The sequence below is a fragment of the Danio aesculapii genome, chromosome 1, assembly GCF_903798145.1.
Source record: "Danio aesculapii chromosome 1, fDanAes4.1, whole genome shotgun sequence".
Taxonomy (NCBI): Eukaryota; Metazoa; Chordata; class Actinopteri; order Cypriniformes; family Danionidae; genus Danio; species Danio aesculapii.
This window is the reverse complement of record NC_079435.1, coordinates 49,471,367-49,499,214: the sequence shown is the minus strand read 5'-3', so window position 1 is coordinate 49,499,214 and position 27,848 is coordinate 49,471,367. Positions and strand designations below refer to the sequence as shown.

At 35.0% G+C, this 27,848-nt stretch overlaps 2 protein-coding genes across 3 annotated transcripts; one reads left to right on the top strand and one right to left on the bottom strand.

Annotated features, from left to right (window-relative positions):
* On the top strand, positions 1-9,464 carry LOC130232209 (guanine nucleotide-binding protein subunit alpha-12). The gene is made up of 4 exons (XM_056461979.1): positions 1-407; positions 3,632-3,859; positions 4,133-4,183; positions 7,738-9,464. Exons 1-4 carry the CDS (start codon positions 168-170, stop codon positions 8,290-8,292), a joined length of 1,074 nt encoding a protein of 357 aa, XP_056317954.1. The 5' UTR covers positions 1-167; the 3' UTR covers positions 8,293-9,464.
* brat1 (BRCA1-associated ATM activator 1) lies at positions 9,141-27,581 on the bottom strand. Of its 2 annotated transcripts, none has more exons than XM_056461960.1 (14): positions 27,483-27,581; positions 27,211-27,371; positions 25,453-25,607; positions 24,949-25,096; positions 23,438-23,831; positions 20,446-20,565; positions 20,237-20,316; positions 20,052-20,158; positions 19,313-19,496; positions 17,907-17,980; positions 17,686-17,770; positions 15,352-15,450; positions 15,082-15,251; positions 9,141-10,263 (listed from the first exon to the last, which is right to left on the bottom strand). In XM_056461960.1, the coding sequence occupies exons 2-14, from the start codon at positions 27,335-27,337 to the stop codon at positions 9,529-9,531; spliced, it is 2,478 nt and encodes an 825-aa protein (XP_056317935.1). In that variant the 5' UTR covers positions 27,338-27,371; positions 27,483-27,581; the 3' UTR covers positions 9,141-9,528. The 2 variants fall into 2 exon arrangements, with proteins under 2 accessions (XP_056317935.1, XP_056317942.1); XM_056461967.1 differs by having other exon boundaries at positions 20,052-20,155.
* Between the last annotated feature and the right edge of the window lie 267 nt (positions 27,582-27,848).

Genomic DNA, 27,848 nt, shown 5'->3' with positions numbered 1-27,848 from the left:
CTGGAAGTAACGTTAGTTGGTGTCCATCTTTACATTTTAAATCCGTGTTTTTGAAGTTGTATTTTTGATGTTTTGTCGGTTTAACAATTCGGTTCAGTTTTAAGGAAAACTGATTAGGCAAAGTTATTAAGAAATCTTTTTTTTTCGTCCACTTTGTTTGTCGAAATATGGACAAATGGCACAAAATCGACCACACACTCAGTGCGTCAAAAGCACGACGCAGAAGCCGAAATATCGACGCCTGGCTGAAACGGGAAGCGCAAATCCCGATGTTGATTTCACTGGTTGGCGCGAGCAATTCCGGGAAATCAACATTCCTCAAACAAATACGTCTCATAAACGGAGATGACTTCAACCATAAACAACGGCTTAGATTCAGAGAAGCAATTTACGACAACATCATACAGGTGGCGTGTTATAAATGTATAGATGCTAGTGTGTATTAATTTTGCGAATTATAGCCTGCATTAATGATGGCGGGGGTCAACTTTTTTCTTTTAGTAACACATGCTTCATGAATCAAATTTATGAATGTTTAAATGACATTAATTTATTAATCAAATGTATACGTTTTCAATGTTTTGAGAAATATTTATTGACTTTTAGAGGTTACTGTCGGTCAAACTACACAAATTATGTGTCTATTTTTTTGCTTTTTTAGGCTACATGCAGATATAAACACATATTTTACAAGAAACGTGTTTTGTGAATACTTAAGATGTCTATCGATGCTCTAGAACTGCCAGTTTCAGACTGTTAAATGATATTTTTCATTGATTGGAGCGATTATGCATTCACAATGGTATAAACTGTTATATAATATTATATTACTTTATATAATATTTCCATTTTTAATAATTACCATTTATATGGATAAGAGAAAGCTATTTATTACTATTTAAGGGCTGACACCCCATATATCTGATGTTTTTTTTTTTTTTTGGGGGGGGGGGGGGGGGGGTACCTTATTTAAAAATAAAATATTATACCTAAGTTAATAAAATACAAGTACATTTTTATTTGTAGTAAGCATACAACTGAAAAAAGCAGCTCTAAACTATTTTAATTTCAATTAAAATTACACCAAAGTACACTTAATACAATTTTTTGTTTTATTGAGATACCTGTGATTGCATCATCATTAACTCCTACTCCAATCTCATTTTTGAGCTCAGTGTAGAGGTGTGTGATAAATAATATTAAGGTTATTTTTGTCTAGTGTTCCCTGCCTTTTACAGTTGATACAGTTAATTGACTTTCACACAAACACTCATATAAGCATCATTTTTACACATAAGCCTAAATACGAAAATATTTAAACCTAAATACCTGGAATAGCTTAAGAAATAATATAAACATTGAACTAGAAATATAACATTAAGTTTACTTTAAGGAAACCTTCGAGTAAAAAACTACAAAACTACTTTACTGAGTATTGAGGTAGCTTCATATTCTAACATTCTTTCATTTTTGAACTGGCAACTTGTGACGTGGTCTCTATTGTTAACCACGCTACTTTTAAATATTTGGTCAGAATTTGAATGTAATTATGAATTTAAAACAACACTTTTCTCAAATGATATTGTTAAGGAGAAACTCTGAATGTGTGAATATGACACCAAATTTACCATAATTTACTGAGTAAACTTTAAATGCACTTTCATAAAATGTGCTATATGTGGTAAACTTATTAGCATCATAAGTTTACTTAAAGTTGTAAACGTTGCATACTAATTGTGTAAAATGGGGCCCATTTAATTGTAATAAATAAATGTTAAAATAGTACATTAAAAGCATTATTAGTCTACATATTCTAAACCTTAAAAGGATAATTCCCCCATGCGCAAACTCGTCATTCTCTAACTCTCAAGTAGTAACAAACCACTTGGTTTTTACCTTCATCGGTTTTTGTTGAAGAATGTTGGAAAGTGGTAGTCATTGACATCCATAGTACACTGTAACATATATCCATTAAAAAGCAGATTTCTGTATTTTGTGATCCATGTTTTTATTTCATTATGTTTTTATCCCCCCCCCCCCCCCCCCCTTTCAACCTTAAAACAGTTGACAAAACGTGACTTATTAACCAGTTTAATAGTTTAAAGTGATTATATTGTCTGGGTTGGTGTTGGATATTATGCTACAAAAACCCTGTAATAAACTGTCAGCACATTTTTTCTGTTATTTTACAAACTTACATCTCTATATATTATTTATTATACATTATATTATTTCAAACGACTCAAATGTCAATAAAAGTCACTTTGCTAAAGGTGCTGTATGTAGGTACTTCTAAAGCATTAAAAAATACCATACAATTTTTGCAGATATTTAGCAATCATGCTTGTTTATATGAAAAAGTCAGATATTCTGCTTTGAAAATGCGAGTTACGTGCTGGAAAGACTGTTTGTCTATCTGTTTTTGTTCTTTGGTCCCACCCACTGCCAGTTTAGCCAATTATATTTCAGCACTCTGGGTTGCCTTGATGGAAAACTACTATTTCATTCATTCAGTCAGGAAGGATTTTAAAGCATCCACGACCGAATTGCTACCTCCAATGGACAGTAGCAGACTCCGAAATGAGACGCAGATTCAGAGTTTCACATGAGGTTATTAATTAGCAAATAATATAAATATGAGCATAAACATTAGGTGAGCAGGTTACATTGTAACCGCCTGTCCTAACAACAGGCTACATAAAGGGATTTGCAGTGATAAGCAATTTGGCTGTTTGCAGCAAACAAAACACGAAAGAAATTTAAACACAGCCATTCAGAAGCACAGAATAGTGCACTTACTGCACTCCAACGAAATGGTAAGGTTGATAATCTAATTAATACATATTAAACCTCTTTAACATTATAAAATTTAGCATTTACCACTGAAAAAAGCACATGAGGTGTAGCTGAGGTGATCATTGTCAGTTTATCCTGTTATTCAGCTGCAAGAAATAGAAACTGTTTCTAAAATATATACTTCAGGTGTTGGTTAGAACAAAACGTGTGCTGTTTCTTTTATTTACTGTAGAACACGATCGGCCTTAAATCAGCCTTTAGGCTCGATAGTTATGCTACTGTTGATGTCGTCAATCTGGCAACCTGAGCTTGCTTTTGTTTTCAACCTAGTTCAACCACTGGGTGTCAAACTTACACACTGCATCTTTAAACAGTTGAATTTTCAACATCAAAAGCCGAAAAAGCGGAGCTCAATGTCCCATAATGCAATTTACAACTGGAAATAAACGGAAAACACTTGTGAATCACAAAATACGGAAACCGTTAATAAACAGATAGGGGGAAAAACTATAAGTCAATGGCTACCAGTGTTCAATTCAACAGTCTTCGAAATATCTTCTTTTTGTGTTTAATAGAAAATATCTCACATATGAAACAATGACAGATTTTTTTTGGTTGAACTCTGCTTTTACGTATACTTAATTTTGTAAGGTTTTTCTTAACCATAGAATTTTACAGTAGAATTGCAATAATACAGTACATGAATATATAGTAAACATTTAGTACAGCATAATAAACAGTGGTATGAGGTACAATATGGTACAGCTAGAGATGCCATCATGATAAACTGAACTGAATCTCCTATTTCTATGATGTGTCTCTTTTTGTTTTATAGGGGATGACAATGTTGGTCCTAGAACGAAATAAGTTGGCCATTCCTTTGCAAAACTCTGCCAATGAAATGCACGAGATATTATTTACATCTAATGACTTCTGGAAAGTGAACATTACAGAGCCCAGTGCATTTCAGCCTTATGTTGAAGCTGTGGATTCCCTCTGGAAGGATTCTGGGATTCAGGAAACGTATCGCAGGAGCAACGTTAAGTGGCATGAGTTTGGTGTTGTAAGTGTTTCGATTTTTGTTATTGTTGAGCAAATTTATATGCAGCTGTCTGTAACACAAAAAATGGTGTTTTGCAGACCACTCATGGTACTTTTTTTGGCATACAGTGCCAAGGTTTTGAAAATCCAAGAGATTTGTGATGATAGTAGTAAATAACAGTACTTTTTAGTTCAGTTATCACTTCACAATAATAAAGCTTCATACTGTTCAAATGAGAGCCTGTGTGGCTGCTGCAAAAAAAAAAACTAACAAATAATTTCTGTTTGTATGCAGTGCGACTCAGTCAAGTACCACTTTGACAATATTCATCGTATAGGCCAGCTGGTGAGTAGTTGAGTAAATCATAAGTGTTTGATAAGGGATGAAATGCTAGCACCTATTTGACTTGAGGCTTAGTTGACATCAAAATGAAAATTACCTCATCATTTACTCTCCCTCATGTGATTTTTAAACCTTTATGAGTTTGTTTCTTCTGTTGAACACAAGAGAAGATATTTTGAAGAATGCTGGTTTCTGGGAAGTCATAGGCCCAATTCCAGTTCTACCCCTTAGCCCTTGCTTTGCGTGTTCACGTGAACGCGTAGAGGTGTCCCAGTTCTCTTTAGCTTGAAGGCGTAGGGCTAAGGGGAAGGGCTAGACAGCCCTTAAAACAGATTTTCCAGGACCACACTCAAAACCAAGGGGTACGAATATGCACAATACAACAGCAAAATGGCTGCATATGCATTTGCTTAAAATCGAGATCACGATTTTCTCACGATTCTATAAATGTTATATATAGGTTAATATGATTAGCCTATTATTATTGTTAATACTAAAACATATGGTAACACAACAATAATAATATTAGGCCTATATGTAGGTCTACTGTTGCTTAAAATGCACAATTTTGTACAGTCATTATGGTGGACTTGAACAGACTTTCAATATGTCCTGTTTGTTAATTCACAGTAAAATGACGACATCAGAATACTATTCATAATTATTAAGATGATTTATTATGTTTAAGACATGTGCTTGTCATCTGTCATTAACAGAATTATTAGACCATTTGTTTTCACTGGTAAAATTTGAATTTTGTCATTATCAGATTCCTTCTTGCATTATATTCAACATTATATAGGCTAGGGTAGTTATACTGACACAGTAAACATTTATTTTCATGCACAACACTATGTGTTACCTATGAAAGAAAAAACATATCTAATGCTTGTCGTAATCATAACTGTAAAATGTAATATGATCATTTAAATGAAGTGCGCACAGGTTTCACTTTCACTTTCGAGTGCGGCTCATGGCTGCAGTCACTGTGAGAAAAAAACGCCATACATGCAAATCAAACCTCCCGCACGGCCCTCAAATGATCGCTTTGTGCCACAAACTGAACGTTATCTACAACTTCATTACCTGTTTTTCACAGCTTATGCAACTTCTGTTCACTAAAGTAGGCGTCATTGGGCGTGCACGCGCACGTTCTCGGTAGTAAACAAACAGCTGGCGGTTAGCTCACGTGTGATTTCGCGGCTGCGAATACATCATGACATGAAGACAGAAATGACTTTTTGGGTGAATTATATCTTATAAATACAGTTTGTGACACTTTTAACACCATTTGAAGGTGTCAATGTTGCTGTGAAGACTTGTGCGACTGCCTTGCTTCTCTCCTGACCTTGAAAATATAATTGGCTGAATCATAGAAAAGCTGAATTAAGATCGTGTGTAGGGTCGAATTGAGATCGTGATCTTTTTTTTAATTGATAGAGCAGCCCTAGCAAGATGCACAAATGTAGATATTTTTGTCATTTTTATGAATTTTTACAACAAACATATGTTTAAATACATTCATAACCGCGTTAGTGTTTTACCATCATGCTTTTTAAAAACATTGTTAAAAAAACCCTACTAAATTTCACTATCTGTAATCGATAAGAATATTCTGACACTCAAATACCCTGTAAGAAAAGTCTAGTGGCTGGGAATGACCTTTTTATAGCGTCTGCTGTAACGTTAATTTGTTTTTGTGTGTTTACATAGATGAATGTGGCCACGGTGCCACATTATATTGTTATGATAACATGATATTGCCCTCGGTGACCTGAAGATAAATACCAAAAAATAACGCAACAATAAAAACTACAGCAGTCGCCATCGTCAATCTCATATGAAGAGCTCACGACAACATATGATGACGTAAAATATTGAAGCCCTTTCCCTTTACACTCTGTTTCAAGGGCCAATAGGAAGGGTTCAGGGGTTAAAAAAATAGAATTGGGATTGGGCCATACTGTATATGGACAGTTTTCCAACATATGCTCATTCTGAAAACGTAACCCCATATACATTTCTGGAGATCACAAATAATGTAGCCAGAGGTACGTATGGCTGCATTTAATTTTTTAAATGAATGCTACGGGGCAATATGACGCTGTTCCTTTTCGTGCTTACCAGCTGAACGCATACCTCCGTATGGACGGCTTTCCCGCTGTAACCAGTTTGTCCCGTTAGCTCACCATGTATGTCGGTCGGACTTGAGGAGTTCAACACCATGACGGGGTTCGAGTCTGGTGAAAACCGGTTTCAAAAAGCAGGTCAGACAAAAACAGAAGCCAAAAAATAAAATAAACAAGTTAATAACAGGCTGAGAATGTGGTTAAATCTGAAAACATGGTAAAAATCAGGTGAGAGCTTTTCTTTTTCTGGATTGCTTTTGAAAATTGTTGGTTTGGTTTAGGGAAGTGGGTGGGCGGGTCAATCAATACAATTGGTTGGATTTAGGGAAGGAGGAGGAAGGGTCAGTCGATCGGTCAGTCAAACAGTGAGTCAACAGCGGCCTCTGGTGGGTTTACGCGAGAACAGCAAGCACGAATGGTACTCGCAAGAGAAATTTGAGATCTTAAAAAGATTTGCGAAAACAAAAACTGACAAAAAAAAAATCCCTTCCTGGGATGTATTTTGCAGTCTCCAGAAATGTATATAGCGGCAAGTTTTCAGAATGAACCTGGGTTGCCCTTTTTACAGATTTATGTACAATGGGAACGAAAAGTATCAGACTCCCTTAATTTTTTCACTGTTTGCTATATTGCAGCCATTTGCTAAAATCATTTAAGTTCATAAAATAACTAAGGAATTTCTTCACAACTCTCTGACATTTCTTGAATGGCCCAGTCAGAGCCCTGACTTAAACCCAATTGAGCATCTCCGGAAAGACCTAAAAATGGCTGTCCACCAACATTTACCATCCAACCTGACAGAACTAGAAAGGATCTGCAAGGAGAAATAGCAGAGGATCCCCAAATACAGGTGTAAAATACTGCATCTTATGACTTGAGGCTGTATCACTTCAAAAGGGTGCTTATACCAAATACTGAGCAAAGGGTCTGAAGTTTTTCCTTTTTAATAAATCTGCAAAAATGTCAACAATTCTGTGTTATTTCTGTAAATACGGGGAGCTGTGTGTATATCAATGAGGAAAAAGATCAACTTGGAAATGTATTTAGTAAATGGCTGCAATTATAACAAATAGTGAAAAATCTAAGGGGGTCTGAATACTTTCCGTACCCACTGTATATACAAGCAAACAACAGCAAGGTAAATTTCTTTAAAGGGGAAAGTGAAATAAAGAAAAGAGATATAAAACACTACTTTGTTAGCATGAGATAAAATAGAAAAGATATTTCACATATACTTTTAGTTATTTAGCAGATGCTTTCATTCAAAGCGACTTACAAGGCGACAAGGCATTCAGCAATTCCACAAGAGGCAATATACACAAGAAGTGATAATTATACAAAGAAATTGCTTTTAATTACAAAACTAAGTTACAAACATGAATTCATATGTGAGTTTTTTTCCCACTGACCCACTCACTGTACTTGCAGGACTATTTACCACACAATCAAGACATTCTTTATGCACGCAATCGCAGGACAACCCTAGAAGAGAAGTATCATGTGCTCCGTGATACCCCTTTTGCTGTAGCACATTTATCTCACCGCTATCTTGTTGCAAAGATGCAGTTTTATTGTTGTGACACAACAATACTTTTTATAATTGGATCCAGTGATTATGACCGAATGTCCGCGGACAGCAACTGCCTGGCTGAGTCCCTGTGGCTATTCAACGCTGTTATCAATCAAAGATACTACAGCAGCAGCACCGTCATCCTCCTCTTTAACAAAATGGATCTGCTGAAAGAAAAAGTCCAGACTGCAGATATCCGGAAGCATTTTCCTGAGTTCCAAGGTGATCCTCACAGGGTGGAGGATGTGCAGGAGTTCTTGGTTCAAAGCTTTAAAATGAGGAAGCTAGAAAACAGCCGGCCGGTTTACTACCACATGCTCACTGCAGTGGACACAGAGAATATTCGGACTGTGTTTAACACCATTAAAAATGCAATAAAAAGCAACAACTTCAAAGACTTTTCACTCCTGTAGGATAGCGTGTCCTGAAAAGGAGGCTTGTGAGTTACTGAAAACAAATAATTACCTTAAAGCATAGGCCTCAAACCTGATTCCTGGAGGGCCGCAGCTCTGCACAGTTTTGTTCCAACACTTATCAAGCACAGCTGAGGCAACTAATCAAGGTGTTCAAAGCTACTAGAGACTATAATGCTGCGTTCACACCAGACACGGAAGAAGCATCAAGCGTGAGTGATTTACATGTTAAGACACGCTGCGGCACGATACACGCAAATGAGGGGGCACGAATGTTCGTAATATTTCTATTATTTGCTATTTTATAACCTCACGTGGAACTCTGAATCTGTGTCTCATTTCGGAGTCTGCTACTTTCCAACGGAGGTCGCATTTCAGTAACAGGCACATACTTTGAGAGCCTTCCAGACTGAATGAATGAATTATGCTGTTTTCCCCCAAGGCAACCAGGGGTGCTGAAATATAATTGTCATTGGATGGGTTAAAGAGACCAAAACTAAGACAAACGTTCCAGCACAGTATGCACATTTTCAGAGCAGAATAACTTCAGTGTTGTCTTTCAGATGAACAGGAATGTTCACTTATATATCTATATATCTAAAAATATATTATGGTATTTTTATGCTTTAGAAGAGTTAAAAACTTACATACAGCACCTTTAAGTTAATAGCCTGAACTGCTACATTTCTAAGTTACAAAAAACACACTTGAAGATTTGAATGTTTACAAATATAAGACAAGCATTATTTTTGCAATTTGAAAATAATGTAGCTATTGTATCTATCAAAAATATGACAATGACTTTCAGTATTTTACAGTATATCTAATTACTAATAATTTTTTTAAAAATAATTTTTAATTTAACTGGGTTCCTGAAACCAAAAATCGCACATTATTAAATGATTAAAGTATTCACTTCATTTCCCAGTGATGCGTTGTGGCTGGAAGAGCATCCGCTGTGTAAAACATATGCAGGATAAGTTGGTGGTTCATTCTGCTGTGGTGACCCCAGATTATTTAAGGGACTAACCAAAAAGAAAATGAATGAAGTATTCATTTCAAAATATCAAAAGAATTTTGAAAAACCTTTTACATACAGCTTCTTCAAGAACACCATCCACCTGACATTCCAAAGTCTCAAAAAACAAAACAATTAAACAAAACAGACCTTGACACTGTATATCAGTCTTTATTAAACTTCCCACACTAAAAGGTACAAGGCTAGAAGAAATTTTCTCAATAGCAATCTACAATATTCTCCTCGCTTTGCTGAGCCGCTGAAAGAATGTCCTCCATCAGCGATCGGGGGGAATTTACAACATGATCACTACTCAACTTCAGCATCCTCTCCATGTCGTCTAGATCCAGAATTTGCAATATCACCGACAAGGGAATCTCTTGGATGCAGTGCAGATCTTTCTCTGTTCCCTCGCCACCTCCATTCAGCACACACACAGATGCTTTGGCCTGTTGTTTGTTGTGGAATCTACGCTGCACCTCGTCCCCCCATCGGTTCCCACATGCTTTCAAAACGAGAGCATCGTGATCAAAATCTACACTTTCAGCAGTAAGTCTTTTGAGTTTGAGCAGGAGTTTGCAGGATTTCTCACACACTGGTCTGTCGCAGTCAAACAAGCCATTGAGTAGCAAATCAAACAGGCCGAGATCTTTCAGTTTGCTCAAGGATTGTGTCAAACGCGTCCTTTCAGATGAAGTAAAGCTCGGGACTGAATATGGACAGCAGGTCGTAGTCTTCTCCGTCAACACTTCTGCGAGTTCCAGCGTGTGCATTTTCACTTCCCAGTCAAAATCATTGCCCCCAAGAGACAAGACCGAGCTCAGGAACGAGTTCAGAGCTGTTATGGGGTTCGACCCTTTCAGCCATGATGTAAAGGTTTTGACCACAGCTCTACGAGGAAAGCCCTCTGTGTCCTGAGAGAGAACGCTCATCATCTGTGCCAAAGCCTCCTCCTAAAGTCCAAGGGCATGCAAAGAGCAGGAGGTTCAGGGGACAACAAAGATTCTGTATGTACTCAAATTACGGAATTGTTTTTTTCATGGATTTCTGAGTCAAATATGTTTGGGTTTTGTGTCTTCTAAGGCTGTGGTTCTCAACCACATTCATTGAGGACCGCCAACACTGCATGTTTTGGATGTCTCCTTTGTCTGTCACACCCATTTCAGGTCTTTCAGATTCTGCTAATGAGCTGATGATCTGAATAAGGTGTGATAAAGCTTGATAAAGAAGACTGGTCCATCAGGAACGTAGCTGAGAAACACTGTTCTATGTTGACGATTTAGAGCAATGCTACCCAGCAATGTTGCTTGTCAACTTTCCCATTGAGAAAGGGCAACAAAACTGGATCTGTTAGATCAGTTGTTGGCAGTTTTGTTAAATCCTCCAATCAGAATGCTAGCAGTGAATCATGTGACCAGCTTGGAGCTGTCTGACGAATTGAAACAAGAATGTGTTTGCTTAGGGAAAGTGGAGCGAGGAAACGAAAGAGCATGAACTCATAGCTTATTATTCTGGAATGTTGTCGTGACTCGTGACAACACAAAACAAGATTGTTTTGTAATTTGATACTTACAATAGCCCCTTTCACACAGTGATACTGGTAAATATCCGGAAAATTTCGGAAATATCCGGAACGACTTTACCGGTAAATTCAAAAAAGTGCTGTTCACACAGGCGAGGACGTTACGGAATTTTTCCAGATTAGACCATTCACACATCCATTCCAAAATACCGGTAAATTCTGACATCATTAAGCAGAAATGACCTCTAAACGGCAGGGCTTGTATTTGTAAACATTTGACTACATTACCAACTCTGTGGATGGATCAGTGTTGTGAACAACTTTGATGAAAGCATAAAGAAAAACGAGATGTCGAGATGTTCATAATATGTGTGTGTGCTGGCGCTCACCAGCTGCTTTACGTGCCAACGCGTTGGAGCTCGAAGGTAAACAAACAACGGCTTATCATAAGCATTTTATCAATAATTATTTACACAGTTGGCATTAAGAAGGAACATAGAAATGTTATATGACTAACATCTAGCTGCTAAATGTGTCTGGAAAAACGTTCACAGGCTTTTATGCTCACAAACCGCGCAAAATTGAGTGTTCTGATTGGCTAAAGTAGACGTCTTACGTCAGCGTGTTCTAGACGTGAGCGCGCTCTTTCCAGCAATCTTCCTTCTGCGTTCACAAAGTGCAGCATTCCGGCAAATTATCGGTAATGTTACAACTTTTCTTTCCGGAAAATAGCCAGAACGAATTTACCGGTATTTTCAAAAAGGGCCTGTTCACACATACAGACCTTTCCGGAAAATTGCCGGTAATTTTCCGGAAATGTCTGTACGTGTGAAAGGGGTTATTGTCAACATTGTGCAATACACTGTAAAAAAAAAGATGGGTTCCACACAATTCCTTCATGTTATCCCAACACAAATCTATTAAGTTAACTTTTTAACACGTTTTTACAAATTTAAGTGGATTGAACAAAAACAATTAAACTGTCCCAAAAACAACCTTGAAGGTGCAGTAGGTGATCTATCTAGCACGCTTTTAGTTGTGTAGCAAGCAAAACTTATCATAATGTGAAATATTTCATGCATGCAGAATCACTGGTCTCACATGCTTTGTCCTAAAGCGACTGCTTAGTGGTTGGCCGGTGGCGTGCAGAAATGACACTTATTTCTAAGCCATACTTACAAGCTATTTCAGACTGAATATTCAAAGTAGCATGGTAAATAATATAGGAAACGTGTCACATGTTAACATTGTTAAGTTAACATAATTGTTTTAACAAATTTAAGTCGATTGAACACAAAACAATTAAGCTGTCCCAAATAATAATAAGCCTCAAGAATTGTGTTGGATCGACTCATTTCAAATAAGCAGTTGGAACAAGCAGTAAAAAATATCTTTCAGTGTTTCATCAAACTTTCAGTGTGTTTGTTTTGTTCCTCCTTGTTGTGCGTTTATGTAACATACTATTAGTTAAGCATTATATTGATTTGCTTTCCTTATGACTAATAGACATCCACTCTTTGATTCATCCACTCTAGTAAGGGTGGTTCAAGAATGTTAAAACTTATAATTTGTGCTTGGTATCTTACATGGTTGCCTGCTGATGGCAGCAATACTAAATGTTGCCGGGCAACATTGCTCTAAAAGTTACCCTGTGTATCATCACCATTAGAGTTAATCTACTGTATTTCTCATATATTATTTTGCATCACGTGTTAATGTTGTGGGTGTACTTGGTTATTCTCATTTGTATATCCTATAGATACGTACAGTTGAAGTCAGAATTATTACCCCCCTGTTTATTTTTTCCCCAATTTCTGTTTAACGGAGAGATTTTTTTCAACACATTGCTAAACATAATAGTTTTAATAACTAATTTCTAATAACTGATTTATTTTATCTTTGCCATGATGACAGTACATAATATTTTACTAGATATTTTTCAAGACACCTTTATACAGCTTAAAGTGACATTTAAAGGCTTAACTAGGGTAATTAGGTTAACTAGGCAACTTATTGTATAATAATGGTTTGTTCTCTAGACTATCGAAAAAAAATCTAGCTTAATGGGGCTAATAATTTTGACCTTAAAATGGCTTTTAAAAAATTAAAAACTGCTTTTATTCTAGCCAAAATAAAACAAATAAGACTTTCTCCAGAAGAAAAAATATTATCAGACATACTGTGAAAATTTCCTTACTCTGTTAAAAATAATTTGAGAAATATTTATAAAAGAAAAAAAAATTCAAAGGGGGGCTAATAATTCTGACTTCAACTGTATATAGACTGAGTTAAAGGGATATTTCATTTAAAAATTAAGACTTGTATTTTATGAATCACCAAGGCTAAAAATCGTCTTGGATATTGTACTGAAGAGCAATGTCACCTACATCTCGAACATTCTAATAAGAACAAATGGTAACTCTACAATATGGTTATTTGAGTTAATGTAGTTACTAAAATGAACAAACAATAAACAACACATTTATTACAGTATTTGTACATGTTAGTAAATGAAAATACAGTTGTTCATTGTTAGTTCATGTTATCTTGGTGCAGTAACTAATGTTAACAAGAACTCATTTGGATGCTAATAATGCCATAGTAAATGTTAAACTGTGATTAATAAATGCTAGTATTTAGTTCATGTTCATAAATACACTAACCAATGAAACCTTATTGTAAAGTGTGACCGAACAAACTAACACCAAATTTAATTTTTGGGGTCATCCATGACTTTAATAAATGAGCACACTTTTAAGCAGTAAAGGTTACCCATGTTATGCTCACTTACAAATTTATAATCAGATTTTCGAGAATGAGAGAATAAATATAAATGATTTTAAGTTTAAAAGCATTTTATCTTTATTATATGGTATATTCCTAGAGAGCGATAGCGAAGTATTATGTCAAACATTTATGCTTCTTCCATTGAATGAATGTGCAATATTGAATAAATATACTACAATAAACGTTTGTGTTATAATAAATGCTTATAGCTTTACTTATTATTCAGTAACTTCTAGACAGACTGAAGCTTTAAATAATGAGTGACAATCAAAGAGATTTGAAGAGAGCATTAACATTGCCTCAATTCACAATTTTGCCATAACTGGCAGAGCAGAAAATGTTTCTGTTGAGTCACTGCACCATCTGGTGGGTGGGTGGGTGTGTATGATTGACTGGAACACGAGTGGAACATTTCAACTCCAACTTCACTGCACAAGTGCCAGAAATAATGGCAAAACTACAGATAAGGTGGTTCAGGCAAGTGTTCTTTGTTTTTATGACTCAGACATTGTTACTTTGTTGTTTGTTTACACGCAAAGGCGGATTTTGTTTCATAAAATGCATAATAGTTTACCTAATGTAAACATTAGAAGTAGCTATCTGTTTCGCAATTAAATTTATAAGATCTTAAACTCAAATATGTAACCTAAAATACCACATCTGTGTTTTTTTTATTCTCTTACATGCTTTATGATATTGATTGCAATAAACTGCTTTAAAAATAAATACGAGATTAAAGTGTCAGTTTGTATGTACAGTTTTAACGGGTAGTTTCTTCAAATTTCTCCAGAAAGGCAGCATCCTATTGACTTTATTTTGCAATGTAGAAGTGCGCTTTGTCTTCCAGTGTAACTTTACAATAAGATTGTATTAGGTAATGTTGGTTAATGCATTTACTAACATGAACAAACAATCAACAATACATTTACTACATTATTACAGTTTTTGTTCATGTTATTAAATGAAAATGCAGTTTTACATTAGTTTATCTTAACTCACGATGCATTAACTGATACTAACAAGCGTGAATGTAAATAATGCATAAGTAAATGTTGTATTATGAAGAATAAATGCTGCACATGTATTGTTCATCATTAGTTTATGTTAGTAATTACATTAGCTACCATTAACTAATGAATCCTTAAGTGTGACGGAACTTTCGATTAATTTGTCTATGGGGAATTGACTGGGAAATGTCTACGGGGGAAACTAGGAACTATAAACATCTCTACAAACAATTATGTTTACAAAAATGCACAAATAAAATAACATAATATGAACATTTGCAACAAAGCAGCATAACGATCAATTTTTTACACCTACAAATCAATTAAAGTGAATAAGAACGGAAGTCTCTACCAAATAAGGTTGCAAATGGCTGCACCCACTCGTACATGAAGGAATAAGGTCAATAGATCCTATTTAAAAAACGTATTGTGTGCACTGAGTAAATGTGTCTCACCAGAAGGTTGCTCTTGCTTACTAACGCCATCTGTTGGACAGAAGAAGTAACCGCTTCTCCAACAGTAATCACGGCACTCGCTCTGACATAGCCTTCAGTGTCTGACAGTGAAGACAGGAGGATGGAGACCATGCCACTGGTGTGGAGAACTTCAACAAAACCACTGTTAGCTGTAAGAAAAACACAAAATGTACAATTACAATGGAAATCATACACTTTCTGTAAAGCTATATAAAAAGTGAGGAGATGATTATGTTTGTAGTACTGTACCACGAAGGGCAACAATCAGCTGGGTGATGAACTCCAGTGTTGAATCTCGAACTTCCCACCGCACATCACACAAGCGTTTCTCCAGTACAGGAAAGAGGTCTGCAGACACACATGCTCAATTTATGAGCGTATACTGGGAAAGTGTTCACAATAGCTAGACATGTTGTTGCACATGATTAAATGATGACATTCAGTAATGCACTGCAAAAAATGCTTTTCTTACAAGGAGTTTTTGTCTTGTTTCTAGTCCAAATATTTACAGATTCTTAAATCAAAAAGCATTCTTGCAGTAAAAAGTCTTGTCTTATTTTCAGAAATAGTAAGCAAAAATTAAGCGAGTTTTTCTTTAAAGCAAGCAAAATAATCTGCCAGGTAAGTACTTATTATATATATTTTTTGCAGTGTGAATCTGTTTTGGCTGAACTATCCTTTTAAATGATAAATGAGGTGTTCACACTTGTAGTTTTGGATCTGTAGGTTTATTTAGTTAAGCAAAAAACATTAGAACTTATATATTTTGCAGACTATATATCATGCTGTGCCTTTAAAACCAAACAATAAAATTATACATGTTGTCTTGGTTCACTTTGCATTTACACTGACTGAAATACGAATACAAAACAAAAACGACACACTGTGTTTATAATGAGTATTCTGTTACAGAACCAAATATACAAAACAATGCAGGGCTAAACACACTTGTTTTAGGTACAACTGTATGTCAGTAACTCAGTGCTTCCCACAGGCTTGAAATATACTTGCGGTGGTAGACGGATTAAAACACCATTTACCCACATCACATAAATAGTTAACTATATGCAACAAATAAAACATAATAACATTTTTAACAATGATTTTATTTATTATGACACTGTTTTACACTTTTTCTTTTCAATGGGTTAAAGTAAAAAAAGGCTGTAGAAATAAAAGACGACATCCACTATTGCTCTTTTATGCTATTCAGGAGCCATGTGCACCCACTGACAGGGAAAACTCAGAGTCTCTCTTTCTTTCAAGTTCAAAGCAAACTTGAATGCCAAAGCATTTTAGAAATGTATATAAAATAGCCCATGTAAAATATTAACATCATCAAATTAATAAAGAAATCAGCAAATGGGAAATAAAGACAGACAATATCCATAAAAATAATAATTACAAGATTATAGATTATTTAAATAAGGCAAATGCGTTGATTAACCATTTTTAATGGTGTACATATATTTTACAGCCAGTTTAGACCAGTGATTTCATCCTCTCCGAGCATTTAGTAAAGTTTTTTCTGAATTGTTTAGATTAAATAATCTATTATTTACTTTTTCTGTCTGTCTCATGGCTGGGAGCGCTGTCAGCTGTGAAACCAGGCGGAAAGTAGTCTTTAATAAAAGAGTTATGCAAAAACGCATACGAGCTTTAGAAAGCGAAAGCAAAAGTTGACTCCTGGACATTTTAGGAGATTTAGGAGAAACCTGGGCCGGACGAATTTTTGAAGTCCCAAAACGGCGCGTCTCTGTGAGAAAAACCCTGTCACACAGAAAATCAAAGATCTGCTACAAGGACACCTGTAATAAACTGCAAATAATTTTAAAGATGAAAAACAAACTTGGGAATTCTTTGCTTTTATATGGTTACATCTTGTTGTGTACTCTTTTGGTTTGTTTAGATGTCATTAATCAGTGTTTTGTTTATACAGTATCTAGGGCTGTGCAATTAATCTAAAATCCGATTTCGATTTTTGCTTCTAACGATTATGAAAAACCATTAGTCGAGATAAATGCCTTGCAGGTAGTTCTACCTGTGCTTACATCTACGGTGATTAGGCAAGTCATTGTATAACAATATAAATTTCTTTTGCAGACAATCAAATATATATTTTGCTTAAAGGGGCTAATAATATTGACCTTAAAATAGGTTTCAAAATATTTAAACCTGCTTTTATTCTAGCCAAAATAAAAAAGCCTTTCTCCAGAAGAAAAAACATTATAGGAAATACTGTTAAAATTCCTTGCTCTGTTAAACATCATTTGGGAAATATTTATTTAAAAAAAAAATTCTCAGGAGCGCTAATAATTTTGACTTTAACTGATAATCGTTTTGAATAATTGTGATTACAATAATAATCGTGATTATGATTTTTCCCAAAATCGAGCAGCCCTAACTGTAACTCAGTCAAACCAAACCAGAGTTCGTACAGAAGTAGAGCAAGACTCATTTGTCAGATGTCTCGGTGCACTTGTTAGGCATGCATGGAGGTTTGGATGAGAGCGTTCACGCTTATTCAAATAAACTGCTGATTGTTTTAATCAAAGCAAACAATGAGACTGAAATGCTCCTCACCATTGCTGATAAACTGCAGGAGATCAGGGAAAGACGAACACACAGCAATCCACCTCAAAACTGCCTGAAATGTTTTCTTCAAGACCTTAAAAAAAAAAAAAAAAAAAAAAAAAAATCACAGAATGTTTTAAATAAAAATGCATTTTTAACATGAGATCAGATCTGAAGACAAAACTCTAAAGCAAATTATATAAGGAACACATATGGATGTTCGTACTTACTGTGGCGTGTGAATCTGGACTCTGTAGATAATCCAACAAGACACCAAATATGTCTTTTCTTAAGTCCAAATTATCTATTTGTAGAAAGATTAGTCAGTTATTGGAGCCATTCAACATCATTCATTTCCAAGGTTAGTGATGCCAAAACTAGAGCTGTAACAAATCTATTGACTCTTTTCATAACTAATAGTCAAATTAAACTGATAGTTCTGTTAGCATACCTGTACCACATCTCTCATGTAAACTTTATTCTCAACCGAGCTGTAGATAAGCTGATATATTTTCTATACACTACTTTTTAAATGTTTAAATGTACTGTTTAGTAATGTTTATCTTAAAAAAGCAAAATGCGACAATGCATTAAAGTATCACTGTAAAATAAACCATTATCACTATGAAATAAAATATATATATTCAATTTATCTTTATTTCTATAGCGCTTTTACAATGTAGATTGTGTCAAAGCAGCTTAACATAGATGTCATGTTAAGGTCAAAAATGAAGTACAGACAATACCTGCCAACATTTGTCTCTGAAAATCCGGGAGACCAGGGTGGGGGTGGAAGGGTGATGGTGCAGAGTGGTGGGGATGTCTAGATGTCTGCACTATGCACTGGGTTTCGGGCAGCCACTGCGATCGGACATTATACCAAAGCCAGCTATCCGGGGGTGTTATAGATTGTACCAAAATGCTGAGGACCTGGGGGGTGGGGGGTTTACGGGAAATTACGGGAGTTTTCCAGAAGAAATAACAAAATGGGAGATGGGTCTGAAATATGGGAGACTCCGGGGAAAAACGGGAGTGTTGGCAGGTATGGTACAGACAGCTATATTCATATATACAGATATTTGTTAAACTAATTTCCATGACTTTTCCAAAACTTCGTGGGCTTTTCCGTTTTTCCAAAACTTTTCCAGGCCTGGAAAATGCCATTTTAAAATTCCATGACCGTATGAATCCTGATGTAAGTAAAATATTACTTATTGTTCCCTTTATTTTTTATAAATGCTGTTATTTTAAACTTACTATTAATCAAAGAATCCTGAAAAAAGTATCATAGTTTTCCCAAGTATGTTAAGCAGCATAACAAATAATATTTAATGTTGCTTGAGAACAAAACAGCATCTTTAGAATGACATTAATTGAAATTATTTCAAAATAGAAAACAGTTCTATTAAATGGCAATAATTCATAATTATTATAGTTCTAGTTTGTTATATAGATTTTTATTTAAAAACTATTTAGATATATATATTTTTAATCATACCTTTTGACCCTGAACTCTTTAACAATAGTGTATTCAAGCATAAACATTGCATGATTTGTACATTGAGTATAATAAGTCTTTTGATCTTTTGGAGTAATCATAATGTTCGATATCACATTCTATCTAAGGAGTCTTTACCTTCATACCCACTGAGAGCACTTAATGTATCCAGGCCACACCTCTGTACCTTGCAGCAGCCAATCAGCTGAGTGCAGGCATTCACATGAAGCAGAGAGGAGGTGCAATGCCCAGAGCAAACCCTCAAAAGCAGAACCACACGGCTGGTGACAGAGGAAATGCAAACACCCTCAAACAAGTATTCCTAACAAAAAAAGAACGCAATTCATTATGCAATACACATTTCACAGCACTTAAAACCATTTTACAGTTAAAGCGTTATTAGCTGATAAACATGATCAGAAGTAGGCTTACTGTTATCGTGAATACTATTTTTATATTTGCTATACATTTTAGTAATGTCCTGTGCAAACCTCTTACTAAAATTATTTGTATTTATTGTATATTCACATCGCTCTTGTGGTGTTTTTGTTATTTGTATGCACCCAGGGTCTTAGAGTAATGTAATTTAAATTCTCTGTATATCTGTAGATGTTGCAGAATTGACAATAAAACGTGACTTTGATTTAATAAAACCTGAAACTGAACCATACAAATGATACTTAAAAGTTTCAATAAAAAATGTTGAAACTTCAGACAAACGAATTAATCAAATTAAAGTTAATATATTGTTAAACATGTCTAGTTCACATATTTGGAAGATGCAAGACTTGTTTTTGACATATAATTTTAGTCTTTTAAGTTTTTAGAATAATAAAATTTCAAAAATAAACTTGGTCTGAAGCAGAAGTCTACTTACGTTGTGCGCCAGCTCAGCTAGACTTGATAAACTCTGCACGAGGAGGGAAATACACAAGGCTTTCTGGGATAGTTGTTCCTTTAGGACTAAATTCACCTCCTTTTCTGCTGGAGACATAAAAACTGCGTTGTACAACTGCATGGTTTTGATGATATAAAACATACAGTTCTATGAATGCATGATACCAGCATCTTGAGACTGTGTTGACACACACTGCAGGGGAAGTAAGATAATATCTATGGCCTTCCTCTTTAAAACTTCAGGACTAAAAGGTTAAAAGAAAGGAAAATCAAAACAGACTTAAGTTTATAACATAATACATAACAGACTGCTTGTACTAATGCTTGTATGTTGCTGCACTATGTACTGTAATGTGTAAGTCTACTGTAGTTACCATTTCTCCAGCTTTACAATTAGTGCTGCACAAAGAATACACTCCTTTCTGTTTCCAGTACCAAGCATGGCTTCCAAAAATTCTTCCACTTTATACTCTGATTGGACAAGCAGAGGAGTCCTGTAACAGATTAAAAACAATTTGCAAAACTACCACAACAAGGGTAAATATAAGCACAAAAATAATCTAATGTAACAATAAAAGATAATATACAAATGTAATATGATCAAATAATGCAAAAAAACAGGGTTGATTAATCGAAAAGTAATTGAAATCGACATTCAGAACCTATAATTTTCCTGGAGTCACGTGACCCCGCTCTGTTAGCCACACTTTGCAGCCACATCTTATCTTTGGTCAAGTAGGACGATGGACACCATTCTTGAGCCTTACTTTGCACTACACCGACAATGACTGGAAGCTGCTCCAGAGATGCCTTGATATTTTCCAATACATTAAAACTATTATTTACAATAAAATATTTGTTTACTTTCACTTACTTTTTACAAGAAAAATGTTACTGTTGGTTTTAGGCAATGTCTGTTTTAATTTCAGTTGATTAACGTTGACATTCATTAAATAATCATAGATAATAGATAGTTTGTGTGTTTCCTTCAATTATTTTAAAATCAAGTAATGCACCCTTCATTCAAAAATCTCTCACTTGTAATATGTGAGTATATTTACTGTACAAAACCTGTGAGTGAACTATGAGAACAAAACATATAAATAAATAAAATAATCGTTCGTTAATTGTAATTGAGTTTAAATTTAGGGTGCTTTCATCCACAGACATCGTAACCAGATATGAATCAGAGGTTAGACTCTCTCATACATAGCCCTTCGTTAGAATTATGCATTATGGGCTTTACATTATAGAGACAAATAACAGATAAACCAAGACTGCAGTACGGTCAGTTTTCTTAATAGACAAACAGCTCTCGTTAATAGTTCAGCATGCTTTTACTTTCGTATTTGACATGAAACGCACATTTACCGGTAAGAATGATATCCCGCCCTACTCATAATTCTCTCTTCATATACATGTAGCCATATATATGCCCATTACATATCCATAATACACTGTTATATAGCCAGGCTCGGATCGTTTTGCTTTCTCACTACAGTCAATCGGCACCAGAGTTAGTTTTAATCGAGCCAAGACCACCTCATTCAGCTGATCTCGGACCGATTGATTTGGCGGGGATCCGAGCGCGATTGCTGGTTTCACATATGCCAAACGAACCGCACTAACTGGGGAAACGTTCCAGGTTCCGAAACAAAAGTCTAGGTGTGAAAGCACCCTAAATTTAGCTGGGTCAAATCGCCCAGCCCTATAATAAATACACTCTTACGAAAAAAAACAAAACAATTGTAAGTATATTGATCAGAGTGTAATATTTTTCCCAATCCAAATAAATACACAGTATAAAAAAAAATTATAAAATAAATATTTGTAAATGTTTGTAAAAAATATATTTTTGTCTACCAAGGCTTTTCATGGAAAATCAGTAGTTTAAAAAAAAAACTTAAAAATTTAAAGTTAAAATTAATTTATATATTTTTTATATTGTTAAAGTAATTCAGAGGACAAAACTTTATTACTATTTATTTTTTAAATCATTACTCCACTCTTTAGTGTCACATGATCTTTAGTGACTAATCGAATATACTGAATTGGAGCTTGTTTATTTTCATTTATTATCAATAATCAATATGGTTCTTATTGTATTCAGCAATGGGATGTGTTTTTTTTATTAATTTATTAATTGAAAAGAAGTTTCCATTTCCACAAAATCTTAGCCAGCGCAACTGGAAATTCATTTTTCATCATCAGAATCATTTAGATTTTAACCATGACTGAACCATTCATTTCAGGTTTTGGAGTCTCTTCTAATGTTCTGATGAGTTGATTCAGGTGTGTTTGAATAGGAAGAGATTGAAAACTGTTGATGTGCCTTCAGGAACAGGGTTGGGAAACACTGGTCTAACATCCACTACAATTCTAAAGCTTGGGGTCATTATGATTAAAACAATATTACAAAAGGTTTCTCTTTTAAATTAACACTCTTCTTTTAAGCTTCTCTTAATATTTAGAAACACAACAGTATAATAATAGCCAACTGATTTACAGTTCGCATATTGAAAGTGTCATCTTTCTGATTCTAAAATTAATTTAATTAGGTGCAACACAAACTCCTTTTTAAAGCAAGCCTTACACTTAGTGGGTATCCTTACCAGTGTTGAGGAAAGTAACTTTTGAAAGTAATCCATTACAATATTGAGTTACTCTCCAAAAAAGTAGCTAGTTGCATTACTTTTACGTTACTTTTTATGGTAAGTTATGCGTTACAGTACTTTTGCGTTACTTTTGACCTGGCTGAGGCTTGAACTTGCAGGTTTTTTTCTTCTTCTTCTTCTTCTTTTTTTAATTGAGGAGTTCTGCAATTAACAATGCACTGTATATCCTACAAGAATGGCGCAGTGGGTAGCGCTGTCGCCTTACAGCAGGAAGGTCACTGGTTCAAGCCTCGGCTGGGTCAGTTGGCATTTCTGTGTGGAGTTTGCATGTTCTCCCTGTGTTCTCGTGGGTTTCCCCGTACAGTCCAAAGACATGCGCTATAGGTGGATTGGGTAAGCTAAATTGTCCATAGTGTATGTGTGTGAATGAGTTTCTTCCAAATTTGGACTGGCATATTAACATAATGCATCAAACAATATTAAGTATTTTACCTCAGTTGAACAGATATTCAAGTCTTCTATTTCAGTGTTTCCCAATCCTGTTCCTGAAGACACTCCAACCGTATATATTTTGGATGTCTATTTATCTGACCCGTTCATTTCAGGTTTTGGAGTCTCTTCTAATGTTCTGATGAGTTTAGATGTGTTTAATTAGCAAGAGGCTGAAAATGTATACTGCTAGTGTGCTTCAGAAACAGGGTTGGGAAACACTGTTCTACAAGACACATAAGATGTATCCTTATGGACTCACATCACAGCAGCACGTAAAACAGTCATGAGGGGCTGAGTCAGTGGTTCAGACCCCCTGTTGATTAAGACTTCCAGAGGCGTGAGCAAGTGTTTCCACAGAGAGCTTCTGATAGGCTCTTCGCACTGAGAGAGTACCATTGGCAGAAGCTGCAAGCCCTGAAGGACCCGTGGATGATCCTCTGAGCTCAACGCCTCAACCACAGCATTCAAAATTTCAGAGGAGACTGAAACCCAATCAAGACTTGAAGAGGATTCACTGGATCCCACAGCATCACTGCCGCTGGTCACGTCTGATGGGGTGAGGAGCTTTAGGATCTGCACTAAAAGCTGATTAGCTAAACAGGCAACAAACAGACTCCTGTCGTTCTGCAGCTGAAGGATCACTTTGAGGAGTCCTGTAGGTAAAATGGTATACAATAAGTCTTAAAGTGATAGTAAATGTTTTTTTTTCAAGAATGTTGTTGACCTACAGTATAGCTAGGCCCACATGGAATCTGCGTGCACAGAAATCCACAGATTTTTAGCCCAGCATTGAGTCTATTCATTAACTTATTTGTAAATGTGTGTAAATTTATGTTTATTCAGTTTTTTAAATTAATTTCAGTAACATTATTGACATATATGCAAATTTAAATATGATTTATTTACATAACAGTTTGTAAAGTAAAAGTTATAGATTTTCATTGTAAACAATAAATAAAAGTTAAAAAGGTATTATTTTTTATTTCATATATTAAGTTTTTAGTTTTGATACACCCAAAATCATTCTGCATAAATCTGCAGTTGTTGCATTACATCATCTTTGCCTCGTGTATGAGACAGGACAGTAAATTTTGACGTTATTCTGTCCTCTGGTTGCCGTCATCGCTCTCACACAATGTTTTTGCTTTTTCAGAAAGTCTTGATAACACCATCGTGGAGTTTTTCTTTTATTATTTCATCAAATAAGAATTTATTTGATGAAATTTTATTCTTCCATTCACTGCGCTTTAAGTTTACCCAACTATGACAACTTCCGCTACTGAGATACCCAGAAATGTGAAAAGGGTCTATAGGTTTCCCCTTATTTGCATATGTTTTGATATTATATTTATTCCAGAAATAGCTAAACTGAATATCAGCATCATTACCCCAAGATCATTGACACAACAATTGATGATTGACTTGCTATGTTAATTTGCTGCTCTAGAAACATTTCTTATTATCAGTGTTTAAAACAGTTTTGGATGTTAATTCACTTGTTGAGAAACTTTTTTTTCCAGGATTATCTGATGTATAGTAATCTCAAAGTAGCTGCATTTTTAAATATTAAAAATACATACATACATACATACAGCTACATACTTAAAATATTTAATGTTACTTTTGATTAATGTAATGCATTCTAGCTGATTGTTAATTTACTTAAAATATAAAACAAACTGATAGGTCCAAAATGTTCAGAAATCAAGTAATTACTTTTTATACTTGTCACTTTTTACCCACAATTTCTAAAGTGATTACAATTTTCACCTTTTCTACAGATGAAGTCCAGGGCTTGCTGGTGTTTCAGCATATTCAGCAGTCCCTGTATCCAGCCACTGCGAACGGAGGCATCCTCCCAAAGATCACAGACACACCAGGCTTCCCGCTCAAACACACACACCAAATGACCTCCCTCCTTTTTCCATAAAGAACACAAAAACAGAATGTGAATAGAAAACACTGTAAACTGCAGGCAACAGCAAAGCTTGCAGCAAGCAAAGTTTGATGTTGATTTGATGTTAGTGCCATAACAGTTACTCCTTTATAAAATTCATTTCAAAAACATTTTATTCTACTGTCAATTGGTGGTTTCTGTATATATATTTAAATTAGCATAAAAATTCCCATTGCAGTAGAAGTTCTAGAAAAAACGAGGGTCTTCTGTATAGATGCAAATAATCTGCCACTTATATTGAGACAAATGGCACAATCTTCATATTCAAACTCATATTGTGACAAATATGTGACAAAAATCTTTGCTAACTGTCTCACCTCAAGCAAGTGAAAGTCCTGTTTGGTGGCAGCCAGAAGTCCAGTGAGTTTGAGGGTGAAAGACAGGATGGCAGGATCTGTGGCTTTAGATGCACAAACACTGGAAATAAAGTCCAAAAGACACGGCTGATGCTCTAAAAGTACCTGCCCATTACCTGAGGAAAAACAACACATAAATATAATAAAAAGTTACTAGCAGACATGAGAATGCAGTGATGATGCACAAATACAGCAAAAATCTTTGAAAATGAAATGAAAGAAATTTTATGAAAAATACTATAATAGAACAAAAAACACGGAACTAAGCAAATATGTATTTATTATGTGTGTGTATACATATACATATACATCCGGAGAGAAGATTTTCTCAGCAAATTTCTAAACATAATAGTTTTAATAACTGATTTATTTTATTTTTGCCATGATGACAGTAAATAAAATTTGACTAGATATTTTTCAAGACACTTCTATACAGCTTAAAGTGACATTTAAAGGCTTAACTAGGTTAATTAGGTTAACTAGGCAGGTTAGAGTAATTAGGCAAGTTGTTGTATAATGATGGTTTGTTCTGTAGACTATCGAAAAAAATATTTAGCTTAAATGGGCTAATAATTTTGACCTTAAAATGGGTTTCAAAAAAATTAAAAACTGCTTTTATTCTAATCAAAATAAAACAAATAAGACTTTCTCCAGAAGAAAAAAATATTATCAGACATACTGTGAAAATTTCCTTGCTCTGTTAAACATTTTTAAAAAAGAAGAAAATTCAAAGGGGGGCTAATAAATCTGAATTCAACAGTACATAAAACATAAGGGCTGCATGATATTGGAAAAAACTGACATTGCAATATTCAGTTTGTGTATATATTGCGATATGAATATAATTTCACAATTTGGAATTAATTCATGAATTGTATTAATTGGGCTTATTTTGTAGAGGAGTATCTGCATAAAATACAATAAAATTAAATAGATACAAATTAATTTTATGGTTTTCTATGGAATCTAACAGTATTGAGGTACAGAAATTCAATGATAGTAATAATAATAATAATAATAATAATAATAGTAATAATATTATATTAAATAACACTGTATTAGTGTATAGTCTTCATTGTATAAATGATTAAAAAAACTATTCAGGTTTACATACCTTTATAACCGCTTGGTTTAGGTTTACTTAAATCTTACACAGTCACAGGTCTTCAAAACACATGCAAATGAAAATCTTTCAATCTATTTTAGGGTTAAATTTTGTAATGACCCCACAATTCATATATTCTAAACTGTGGTCCCAACTCAACATTGCAGGTCCTGCGATGTGACTATTGCAGACTCACACATTTCGATATCAACGCTGAAACGATATATTGTGCAGCCCTAAAATATGTATGTATACATATACATACTGTATATATATATATATATATATATATATATATATATATATATATATATATATATATATATATATATATATATATATCAACTGTCAGGAATGGAAGGCACAGGATTGAGGAATGTTGAATGATACATCTATACTGCCTATATCTGCCAGATGAAGGCATCTCAAGAGACAGGAAGTGTTTTAATGCCTTCATAACAAAATCTGTTTCCAGCACGAATTAAGGCTGCAAGAAAAAGCGCTTTTGCAAATACAACATAGAGAACAATTGTATTTCCCTCAAACACAGACATTGTCATCACTCAACCAAAACTTCTCAACTAGTCGTATCAGTTTGTTTTCAGGTTACTGACTTTTGCTGTGCATATCTTTGAACCAGTCCAGCAGTTTCTCCAGAGAGGTGTCATCCGGTGGAGTCTGCTTCGGGTCGGCCAGCACCAGGCAGACCGCTGGCAGCAAAGACGAGCAGTAACCGTCCATCAAATACAAGTCCCTGAATCACCTGCACGTCGAACTGAAAGTGACATCAACAAAACATGGCGTTACCCATTATGGAGAAATTATTCAAACGTTTGTCAACACACTCAAACGCGACTAGAAAAACACTGTGAATGTAATAAAATACCTTTTCGCTCATCACGTTTACCGCAGTCTGTTATCAAAGTTGTCTCCTCGGACTGTATTTTCGCTCCGTACGGCGTGCTGGAAAGGACAAACGGAACGACAAGCTGAGCGTTGACGCTTCGATGATGTGTATGCGTAAATCCAGCGCTTTTTAATGCTCTCGAGTAGCGTAACCAACTCACTCGGTAGAAGTGTCTAGAAGGGATACAGCTGCGTATACTGAACAACAGTAATTAATATTTTACACTACTGTGAAGAAAATACAATTTAATTGGGTAATTTAATAAATAATATAAATAACACTCGGTAAAATTACTGTTTTTACTGTGAGGGTTGGGGTAGACGTTAATAAAATACAATTGAATGG